Genomic DNA, 12,313 nt, shown 5'->3' on the forward strand with positions numbered 1-12,313 from the left:
TGTGCCGCCCCTCTCCCTCTCTATCATGGTTGGTTGGCTACAAGCCGCCCTCTCTCTCTGCATTCCTGGTATGTGCCGCCCCTCTATCTCTCTATCATGGTTGGTTGGCTACAAGCCACCCTCTGTCTGCATTCCTGGTATGTGCCGCCCCTCTACCTCTCTATCATGGTTGGTTGGCTACAAGCCGCCCTCTCTCTCTGCATTCCTGGTATGTGCCGCCCTCTATCTCTCTATCATGGTTGGTTGGCTACAAGCCACCCTCTATCTGCATTCCTGGTATGTGCCGCCCCTACATCCCTCTATAATAGTTGGTTGGCTACAAGCCACCCTCTGTCTGCATTCCTGGTATGTGCCGCCCTCTCCCTCTCTATCATGGTTGGTTGGCTATAAGCCACCCTCTGTCTGCATTCCTGGTATGTGCCGCCCCTCTATCTCTCTATCATGGTTGGTTGGCTACAAGCCACCCTCTATCTGCATTCCTGGTATGTGCCGCCCCTTTATCTCTCTATCATGGTTGGTTGGCTACAAGCCACCCTCTGTCTGCATTCCTGGTATGTGCCGCCCCTCTATCTCTCTATCATGGTTGGTTGGCTATAAGCCACCCTCTGTCTGCATTCCTGGTATGTGCCGCCCCTTTATCTCTCTATCATGGTTGGTTGGCTACAAACCGCCCTCTCTCTGCATTCCTGGTATGTACCGCCCCTCTATCTCTCTATCATGGTTGGTTGGCTACAAGCCGCCCTCTATCTGCATTCCTGGTATGTGCCGCCCTCTACCTCTCTATCATGGTTGGTTGGCTACAAGCCGCCCTCTCTCTGCATTCCTGGTATGTGCCGCCCCTCTATCTCTCTATCATGGTTGGTTGGCTATAAGCCGCCCTCTCTCTGCATTCCTGGTATGTGCCGCCCCTCTACCTCTCTATCATGGTTGGTTGGCTACAAGCCGCCCTCTCTCTGCATTCCTGGTATGTGCCGCCCCTCTACCTCTCTATCATGGTTGGTTGGCTACAAGCCGCCCTCTCTCTGCATTCCTGGTATGTGCCGCCCCTTTATCTCTCTATCATGGTTGGTTGGCTACAAGCCACCCTCTATCTGCATTCCTGGTATGTGCCGCCCCTCTACCTCTCTATCATGGTTGGTTGGCTACAAGCCGCCCTCTCTCTGCATTCCTGGTATGTGCCGCCCCTCTATCTCTCTATCATGGTTGGTTGGCTACAAGCCACCCTCTATCTGCATTCCTGGTATGTGCCGCCCCTCTATCTCTCTATCATGGTTGGTTGGCTACAAGCCGCCCTCTATCTGCATTCCTGGTATGTGCCGCCCCTCTATCTCTCTATCATGGTTGGTTGGCTATAAGCCACCCTCTGTCTGCATTCCTGGTATGTGCCGCCCTCTACCTCTCTATCATGGTTGGTTGGCTACAAACCGCCCTCTATCTGCATTCCTGGTATGTGCCGCCCTCTACCTCTCTATCATGGTTGGTTGGCTACAAACCGCCCTCTATCTGCATTCCTGGTATGTGCCGCCCCTATATCTCTCTATCATGGTTGGTTGGCTACAAGCCGCCCTCTATCTGCATTCCTGGTATGTGCCGCCCCTCTATCTCTCTATCATGGTTGGTTGGCTACAAGCCGCCCTCTCTCTGCATTCCTGGTATGTGCCGCCCCTCTATCTCTCTATCATGGTTGGTTGGCTACAAGCCACCCTCTGTCTGCATTCCTGGTATGTGCCGCCCCTCTATCTCTCTATCATGGTTGGTTGGCTACAAGCCACCCTCTGTCTGCATTCCTGGTATGTGCCGCCCCTATATCTCTCTATCATGGTTGGTTGGCTACAAGCCGCCCTCTCTCTCTGCATTCCTGGTATGTGCCGCCCCTCTATCTCTCTATCATGGTTGGTTGGCTACAAGCCACCCTCTGTCTGCATTCCTGGTATGTGTCGCCCCACCTCGTTTCATGGTTGGTTGGCTACAAGCCGCCCTCTCTCTCTGCATTCCTGGTATGTGCCGCCCCTCTATCTCTCTATCATGGTTGGTTGGCTACAAGCCACCCTCTATCTGCATTCCTGGTATGTGCCGCCCCTTTATCTCTCTATCATGGTTGGTTGGCTACAAGCCACCCTCTGTCTGCATTCCTGGTATGTGCCCCCTTTATCTCTCTATCATGGTTGGTTGGCTATAAGCCACCCTCTGTCTGCATTCCTGGTATGTGCCGCCCCTCTATCTCTCTATCATGGTTGGTTGGCTACAAGCCACCCTCTATCTGCATTCCTGGTATGTGCCGCCCCTTTATCTCTCTATCATGGTTGGTTGGCTACAAGCCACCCTCTGTCTGCATTCCTGGTATGTGCCGCCCCTTTATCTCTCTATCATGGTTGGTTGGCTATAAGCCACCCTCTGTCTGCATTCCTGGTATGTGCCGCCTTTATCTCTCTATCATGGTTGGTTGGCTACAAACCGCCCTCTCTCTGCATTCCTGGTATGTACCGCCCCTCTATCTCTCTATCATGGTTGGTTGGCTACAAGCCGCCCTCTATCTGCATTCCTGGTATGTGCCGCCCTCTACCTCTCTATCATGGTTGGTTGGCTACAAGCCGCCCTCTCTCTGCATTCCTGGTATGTGCCGCCTCTATCTCTCTATCATGGTTGGTTGGCTACAAGCCGCCCTCTCTCTGCATTCCTGGTATGTGCCGCCCCTGTACCTCTCTATCATGGTTGGTTGGCTACAAGCCACCCTCTCTCTGCATTTCTGGTATGTGCCGCCCCTTTATCTCTCTATCATGGTTGGTTGGCTACAAGGCGCCCTCTATCTGCATTCCTGGTATGTGCCGCCCTCTATCTCTCTATCATGGTTGGTTGGCTACAAGCCGCCCTCTATCTGCATTCCTGGTATGTGCCGCCCTCCATCTCTCTATCATGGTTGGTTGGCTACAAGCCACCCTCTGTCTGCATTCCTGGTATGTGCCGCCCCTCTACCTCTCTATCATGGTTGGTTGGCTACAAGCCGCCCTCTCTCTTCATTCCTGGTATGTGCCGCCCCTCTATCTCTCTATCATGGTTGGTTGGCTACAAGCCGCCCCCTATCTGCATTCCTGGTATGTGCCGCCCCTTTATCTCTCTATCATGGTTGGTTGGCTATAAGCCGCCCTCTCTCTGCATTCCTGGTATGTGCCGCCCCTCTACCTCTCTATCATGGTTGGTTGGCTACAAGCCGCCCTCTCTCTGCATTCCTGGTATGTGCCGCCCTTTATCTCTCTATCATGGTTGGTTGGCTACAAGCCACCCTCTATCTGCATTCCTGGTATGTGCCGCCTCTCTATCTCTCTTCCTTGGTTGGTTGGCTACAAGCCGCCCTCTCTCTGCATTCCTGGTATGTGCCGCCCCTCTATCTCTCTATCATGGTTGGTTGGCTACAAGCCACCCTCTATCTGCATTCCTGGTATGTGCCGCCCTCTATCTCTCTATCATGGTTGGTTGGCTACAAGCCGCCCTCTATCTGCATTCCTGGTATGTGCCGCCTCTATCTCTCTATCATGGTTGGTTGGCTATAAGCCACCCTCTGTCTGCATTCCTGGTATGTGCCGCCCTCCATCTCTCTATCATGGTTGGTTGGCTACAAACCGCCCTCTATCTGCATTCCTGGTATGTGCCGCCTCTACCTCTCTATCATGGTTGGTTGGCTACAAACCGCCCTCTATCTGCATTCCTGGTATGTGCACGCCCTATATCTCTCTATCATGGTTGGTTGGCTACAAGCCGCCCTCTATCTGCATTCCTGGTATGTGCCGCCCCTCTACCTCTCTATCATGGTTGGTTGGCTACAAGCCGCCCTCTCTCTGCATTCCTGGTATGTGCCGCCCCTCTATCTCTCTATCATGGTTGGTTGGCTACAAGCCACCCTCTGTCTGCATTCCTGGTATGTGCCGCCCCTCTATCTCTCTATCATGGTTGGTTGGCTACAAGCCACCCTCTGTCTGCATTCCTGGTATGTGCCGCCCCTCTACCTCTCTATCATGGTTGGTTGGCTATAAGCCGCCCTCTCTCTGCATTTCTGGTATGTGCCCCCTATATCTCTCTATCATGGTTGGTTGGCTACAAGCCGCCCTCTCTCTGCATTCCTGGTATGTGCCGCCCCTCTACCTCTCTATCATGGTTGGTTGGCTACAAGCCGCCCTCTGTCTGCATTCCTGGTATGTGCCGCCCCATATCTCTCTATCATGGTTGGTTGGCTACAAGCCGCCCTCTCTCTGCATTTCTGGTATGTGCCGCCCCTCTATCTCTCTATCATGGTTGGTTGGCTACAAGCCCCCCTCTCTCTGCATTCCTGGTATGTGCCGCCCTCCATCTCTCTGTCATGGTTGGTTGGCTACAAGCCGCCCTCTGTCTGCATTCCTGGTATGTGCCGCCCCTCTATCTCTCTATCATGGTTGGTTGGCTACAAGCCGCCCTCTATCTGCGTTCCAGGTATGTGCCGCCCCTTTATCTCTCTATCATGGTTGGTTGGCTACAAGCCGCCCTCTCTCTGCATTCCTGGTATGTGCCGCCCCTTTATCTCTCCATCATGGTTGATTGGTTCTTTCTTTCTTTCTTTCTTTCTTTCTTTCTTTCTTTCTTTCTTTCTTTCCTCTTTCTCTTTCTTTCTTTTTCTTTTCTCTTTCTTTTCTCTTTCTTTCTTCTTTTCTCTTTCTTTTTTCTTTCTTTCCTCTTTCTTTCTTTCTTTCTTTCCTCTTTCTTTCTTTCTTTCTTTCTTTCTTTTCTCTTCCTTCTTTCCTTTTTTTTTTTTTCTTTTCTCTTTTCACGCCCTTTTTTTTGCCCGGCTAGGCCCCCAAAACCCCCATAAAATACGCGCATGTGTAACTTAACATGCCTAAGTGTATGTCACAACTCATCATGCAGACATGCATAAAGTGAACCATAGGACTTGTGACCTTTATAAAACAACCAAAAGTATACTTTTTTTCATTATCCTAGCATCATCTTTTTATGACACTTTTTCAAGAAAAAAGCTTATTCCCAACATTTCAGTTGATTCTGATTTTGCGTTTGCAAGGTAGTCATGATATAATATGTGTATTACACTGCTCCATGGGCTATTTCATTCTGGTATACCAGAACAAGAACGCAATTCAAATTTGATGATATTTTTGCTAAACAAATTAATCTGCAAGAACTTTTTTGTACACATAAACATTACCGTATATAGCCAGAGGTTTCCAGTGGTATAAAAATCTCAACTTTTTTTGAGAAAAGTGGGGGGATGAGGCTGTGGATCACAAAATACCCCTTGAAGTATTTTTTTTTTTCTACTTGTTAGAATATCTATAGCTTAAAATATTTAATGACCATACTGTCTCTGATAGATCTACTTCTTAATGACCATACAACATTGCTTTAACTTTTTTCCAGTATGAAATGATTTGTGAAGGTGTTCGCACTGGATTCTTCCAAGGAGATGTCAAACTCCTTAGTGATGATATGCAAGCATTGAAACCCAGTATCTTCCCCTGTGTACCACGCCTTATGAATAGGATCTATGACAAAATCTCATCAGGAGTCAATAATGCTAGCGCCTTAAAGAGGGGGCTATTCAACATAGCATTCAACAAGAAAAAGGCACAAGTCTTACAGTAAGTTGGTATTTAATTAATACATGTGTATAATATGTATGCAGACTTGGGATATGATCATCCAGCTTACCACTTAAACATATAGGCCTATAAGTAATATCACTTCAAGTGATTTTTCCAAAACAATATCACCTCAGGTAATCTAGTTTTTTACTTCATGATAACTGCAGTAATTCTGTAAAGCTTATGTAGAATAAATATTGCCACTCTGATAGCTCATTCCTTGCTGGGTTAGTAGTAAGAAGGGTCATTTTATAATACAATGGCCCCAGGTTCGATTCCTGCTACGGCATGCAATAAACCCCGCTTTCTTCGGTAGCAGGGATAATAAGTGTTTGAGATCATTATGTGCTTGGTAATATCACTTGAAGTGATAATTTTCATACATGTAGATAGTATTGAATTCTTAGCCTCTTATACTTGCTGATTTTAACAAAAATAACATAACCTGTTGTTATTAATGAGTTTTACAAAATGTCACAAAATGTGGACCAGTGTAACATTAATAATTTTCAATTAGAGTTTAGGCCTGTGAACATTTTTGAGGACCAAAGTAATAAAAACCAAGAGCCCAACTGACCCTCTCAGATTTTGATCTTCAGAAAAAAAGTTTAAAATTAATTGAATCTACTACAAATCCTTTGATAGATAGAACCAAGAGTCAACACTAAACCTGGATGAATATTATTATTAGAATTAATATTGTGACATTTTTGTCATTATTTTGCAGAGGAATTACCACAAGGAATTCAATCTGGGACAAAATAGTCTTCAACAAGTTTCAGGTAGAGTATAATTATGTTTTATGGCACAAGAATAAAAGCATTTATATGCATAAAAAGTTTTTGGAAATGTTATGGAAACTTTGAGGCATACTTTAACATATTAATCATCTATCTAAAACAACTTAATTTTCATAATGTTATCAGCCTGACAGTAAAGTTATCTACACACCATAGGTGTCCTGAACATGTGTTGGATGGGTATTATTAAGCTATAGGCCTAACCCTATTTTGATTATGCTATTTTGCCTACTGTTTCAGGCTTTGATTGGTGGGCAAGTGGACTGGATGTTCATAGGAAGTGCTCCTATCTCACCCGAAGTTCTCTTGTTCTGGAGAGTTGTTATGGGAGCCAATGTAAGTAATACATTTTTAATACTAATAACATCTTTCTTTATTATGAAAGCATACACATCTGGGGTATAATTAAAATTATTTGAAATACAAACACTGTACATCCCAATTGTTCTTTTTTGTATATACATCCTTTCATAGCAGTCAAGATGTACATAACATTAGTTAAAGTCATAATGTACGATCTTATAATATGAATTTGGTTAATTTTTTTCAAACCTGATTTTTTGGCATATTTGTAATGTGTACATATGTCACAACTTGCACCTAAATGGAATCAGCCAAATTTGTTGTGCTTGTAGGTAAACAGAGCAAAGTTCGACATAAAGTCATAATTCAAGAAATTATGACTTTATGTCCTCCCATAGAACTGCGTGTTAAACGGCCAAAATAACAAGCAGTGTTTCTTTCACTTTACCTCGTTATTTCAGCTCAAAATTAACAGAAACCATTCCCGATAATTATTACTAGTATTATTTCAACTTTTTGAGTATATTTTTTTTATATTGACAAATTTAAAATTTGAAGGAAATCGTACATTAAGCCTTTAAATGACCTGAGCTTTTAATCCTAGCAGGATTCGTATGGGAAGAGTCAACAATTAAATAAAATAGACTCATATACCATGATCAATATGAAACTGTTGTAAGGCTATGATATCTAGTCAAAATAAATCAAACAATTCATAAATGGTTAGGCAACCATGATATTATGCCTGCATGTACATTGACACAAGCAAAAGACATACTAACAATAGGACCCAAGATGGAACCCTGGGGAACACCACTTTCTTACTATCACATTGGTAATGTTGTCATTTTGATACCTTACAGATTTATGAAGGTCATAGACAGACACTTACAGATGCAAAAGATGCATGAACAATATTGGACCCAATATGGGGTCCTGGGGTACACCACTTTCTTACTATCACATTGGTTGTCATTTTGATATCTTACAGATTCATGAAGGTTATGGTCAGACAGAGAGCACCTGTGCAGCTACCCTAACGTTGGCAGGAGATACATCACCAGAAGGTCATGTGGGTCCCCCATTACCCAATACCAACATAAAGCTGGTGGATGTGGCAGAAATGAACTACTTTGCCAAGGATGACAAAGGAGAGGTATGAAATGTCTGAATTTGGTAAACTTGCTTCAGACTTGATGAACACATTGTGGTAAAAACAAAACCAAAACTAACATAATTCTAATATTATGATCAATTATAGATTTTCTATTCAAGTACTTATAATTATACTATATTTCACGTAGATCTTTGCTCACAAGTTTGATCAGCCATTGTGAATGGATTCAACTCAAATTTATCCCATACGAATCCCATCCCATCTGAATCAGCACATAGTTGATAGCACAATTCCTAAGAGTTTACATACTCATCCATAATTCTCACACACACAGCCCACAAAAAATATTTAATTTCTTGAGCCATCAACATGAATGATACCTTTTCCAAAAGATGAGATTTTTCTTGTCAACAATCCAATACACACATCACTAATTTAAAGAGGAAGCCCCACCAGAGCAGTCCTTTTGGGGTGAACCAAACCTTAATTTTTGCCAAACAAATGACCCTGGCATGGTATAAACATAGGCATTAGCTAAGTCATGCACTTGTCAATTGTCACTGAATAATTTGATAACCAGGCAGGTTTGGTTCACCCCAGAAGAACTGCTCTGGTGGGCTTCCTCTTTAAGTAAGTCTGTATTTTTAATTATGGTAAATTGCATTACATTGTTATTTACAGATATGCCTGAAGGGTCCCAATGTGTTTCCTGGATACCACAAGAATGAGGAGAAAACTAAAGAAGCAATTGATGAAGATGGCTGGTTACATACAGGAGATATTGGTGTCTGGCTTCCAGTAAGATATAATTATATATTGTACCATATTTGAGCTAATTAGTGCCCCTCCCCTACAGGGGTGTCTATTCATCCAAAATTACATTTTTGAACAAATAAAAAATGAAAATTTCACCCATAAATCTTAAAGGAGTATTTCGTGATCCTAGCATCCTCTTTTTATGACATTTTTCAGTACATATCCACGAAAAAAGCATATTCCCAAAATGTCAGTTGATTCCGATATTGCGTTTGCGAGTTATGCATGATTATGTGTATTACACTGCTCCATAGACAATACGTTGTAATTTCGTTCTGGTGCACCAGAACGAAATTCAAATTTCACGATATCTTTACTAAACTAATTAATCTGCAAGAAATATTTTGTACATAAACATTATGAACAGTGTCCGAATTAAGAAAATAAAAGGGGTTGTCCCATGGACAACCAGGTTGTAATTTCTGGTTGTCCACCAAAGTTTCTGGTTGTCCGTAAGATGCCACAATCTGAAACAACTACATGTGACCAATCAAGTGGAGTGAGTGTAGTCAATTAATGAACAATTATTCTTAAATGTTTAACAATTCATCAGTTGTGTCAGGTTTGAGCAAACTAGCATGCTGAAAAAGTGACTTTTGGCTGTAGATCTTTGGTTCCCGGCTTTGGTTGTCCGCCGGACAACTAGAGCATTATTTTTGGTTGTCCGGTGCATGTTTTGGTTGTCCCGGGCGAACGGACAACCAAAATTTCGAACACTGATTATGAAGCCAGAGGTTTCCAGTGATATAAAAATCTCAACTTTTTTTGAGAAAAGTGGGGGAATGAGGCTGTGGATCACGAAATGCCCCTTTAATGTATTGATGATTTTGTTCATAAGTATAAAAATCTATGTTCCACATTATTCCCCACACCAAATATCAAGTTTCTACTCCATTTACTTTCAAAGATATAGCCAGTTAAAATGTGACATTTGGGGGTAAATGTGGGAAATCCTTAAATAGTGTTAATTTGTATGACATTAATCTACACTTCATGTAGATCCTAAGTCATGTCCATAATCACTGTTTCTGATGTTATTCCTTTTAGAATGGATGTTTGAAGATTATTGATCGTAAGAAACACATCTTCAAGCTAGCTCAGGGAGAGTATGTTGCCCCAGAGAAGATTGAAACCATTTATTGTGAGGACACATTGGTAGCTCAGGCATATGTACACGGTGAAAGTCTTAAGGTAAGCTCCATTATCCACTCACATAATTTGTTCCATTTTTATAATACTATATTTTAATGTAATGTAGTAACTAATACATACAACTAATAAGGTAGACACTGTGTTTTCGGGTGTAAAAATTCCATGCAAATCCAATAGACCATACACTGCAAAAACAGCAGAGCAACACATAATAAACGTGTTAATTGTGTTAATTTATAAACACTAAAACACATAAAAATATGAAGATGTTTATGTGTTTTAACACAAGTAGTGTTAAAAAGTGCACTTTTAACAATGTGTTAACATGAACATCTTAATTTTTTTATGTGTTTTAGTGTTTATAAATTAACACACCTCTACCTTCACTGTACAAACCTTAAGGTTCGTTCATACTACCACCGCATTTGCGATGCGGTGCGTTGTCGCACTGCATCGTACTGCAAAATACTGCATTGCGATATCGCAATGAAGTTAAATACATTTTAACTTGGAAATGCGACGAGTTGCGTTGAGTTGCGGCAAAAAGTAATCGATATATCGGCATCGCAAAGCAACGCATCGCAAATGCGGTGGTAGTATGAACGGACCTTTAGCCATTAAAGTGTGTATAAGTGTTGCTTTGCTGTTTTTGCATTGTAAGATGGACATAACCTTTCAGTTCATATTGTTAATATTTCTGATAATGGTTTAAGGGTATTCTCCCAATTTATCAATCACATAAAGTAACTTCAGAAAATATTTTGTTCTGATTCTCAATGGACCTCTAAATCTGGGAAACAAAGTTGTTATGTTATGGGGAACAACCCATTAGTCTAAAGGGTCATTAGTCAGAAAAGTTAGGGTTTAGGCCATTTTAAGTTAGGATTAGGGATAAGGTAGGGTTAGCGCTATGGTTAGAATTAGGATAAGAGTCAGTTTTATGTTTAGGATTAGGGTTAGGGTTGTCTTTGAAAATGTCAATTTAGATTTCTTAATAAAAAAACTGCCTTTTTTGATGTGATAGGTCTTTTGTTTAAAAAATTGTAAGTTACAAATGCAGTGAAAAACAAATTTTGTTCTGGTTAAATGTAAAGTTGAAAACTAACAAGATCAAATTGACATATTGCACATCTTCTCACAGGCCAGTATAATTGCAGTCATTGTGCCGGAAGAAGAGGAATTGAAGAAATTTGGTGAGAGAGAGGGTCTAAAAGGGGACTTTAAGGAGCTATATGCACAGAAGGTAAGTAAAAAAAAAGCTAAATTAAGTGTTTAATTGTTAAAGGGCTATAGTTTAATATGGTGGCGATAAAAATTGGTATTGTTCCACTGTCTCCATAATACTGCCTTTGAATTGTGGAGCAGATTCAGCGGATGACAAAGACCTCACAGACAGTTCCAATAAGTTATGCCTGTGGCTGACATTGAATGATTCAAAAGAAAGAAACACACAAAAAAACATGTTGTAGATATCACTGAAATATTAAAAAAAAAGCATGATAGTGATATCTTGGATATTACAATTCCATGTTCCTTAATGAAGCCAATGTTCATCAATATGTGCAATTTCTTTCCAATAAATAAACATTCTTTGATATTCCAGGAGGTGAAAGACGCCATTTTAAAGCAAATTGTGCAACATGGAAAGAAAAGAGGACTGAAAGGATTTGAACTGGTAAGATCTGACATAACTTGTACACAAAAATATCTGTATAGAATTTCTGTGAGAATCTACAAAATGAAATTTTACCCCTGCAACTGTGCACATAAAAAGTATGAATTCATTACATTTAAATTTAAACAGTATATTGATATATGTTTGATCTAATCTTAAGGAGTTCTGTGCATCAGTTATTTGAAACACTATACCAGTTAGGGTTGTTGTCAACAAGGCTGTTGTCGACAATATTGTTGACAAAGCAATCTTTCCCGATTGTCGACAAGCATGGACCACTTGTTGACAAAAAAATAGTCATTAGAGATAAGCTTAACATCACCATTATTTGCCTTGAAATGACTGCATCAATTTTCTATTTTTATTCGCAAGTGGTGCAGATTATTTTTCCATTAAAATCCCAATATTCTTATCATGCGTATATGCGGTAGTAATATTTTGATTCATATAAATGAACGAAGTATAAAATGGTATCTGAACGTAATATTAAAAGGTTACACATAATAGGCAATTATAAAATATCGAAAATAATTTAAGGATACCTTTGTATTCCTGAATTGTTTTCTATCTTGCAAGCTGTGATTTGCTATATCATCAAGCAAATATACCAGTTATCATGGTTATACTATATTCACAATTATGATTGAATTATACCTATCAAATTTGGGCATATGGTTCCCAAAAATTATTTTTTGAATTTTTACTAAAAACAATAAAATACAAGAACATTGTACCAGTCTTTTAGTAAAATCTCATTAATAGTTGTGTGCAAATATGCCTCATTTAGGCTTGATCACATTTTGTATTGGCTTTGCTGATACTA

General features: G+C 41.1%; 1 protein-coding gene across 1 annotated transcript in view; it reads left to right on the forward strand.

The window, feature by feature from the left end:
- The window catches only part of LOC140159401 (long-chain-fatty-acid--CoA ligase 1-like), a 49,487-nt gene that overhangs the window by 33,766 nt on the left and 3,408 nt on the right, over nt 1-12,313 (forward strand). Inside the window, exons 10-17 of the mRNA XM_072182864.1 lie at nt 5,404-5,624; nt 6,355-6,409; nt 6,668-6,763; nt 7,722-7,886; nt 8,529-8,645; nt 9,711-9,854; nt 10,957-11,058; nt 11,419-11,490. Coding sequence (XP_072038965.1) covers nt 5,404-5,624; nt 6,355-6,409; nt 6,668-6,763; nt 7,722-7,886; nt 8,529-8,645; nt 9,711-9,854; nt 10,957-11,058; nt 11,419-11,490 — 972 coding nt within the window. The remainder of the gene's footprint in view (nt 1-5,403; nt 5,625-6,354; nt 6,410-6,667; nt 6,764-7,721; nt 7,887-8,528; nt 8,646-9,710; nt 9,855-10,956; nt 11,059-11,418; nt 11,491-12,313) is intronic.

Source organism: Amphiura filiformis, chromosome 8 (assembly GCF_039555335.1).
Source record: "Amphiura filiformis chromosome 8, Afil_fr2py, whole genome shotgun sequence".
In the NCBI taxonomy this organism is placed as follows: Eukaryota; Metazoa; Echinodermata; class Ophiuroidea; order Amphilepidida; family Amphiuridae; genus Amphiura; species Amphiura filiformis.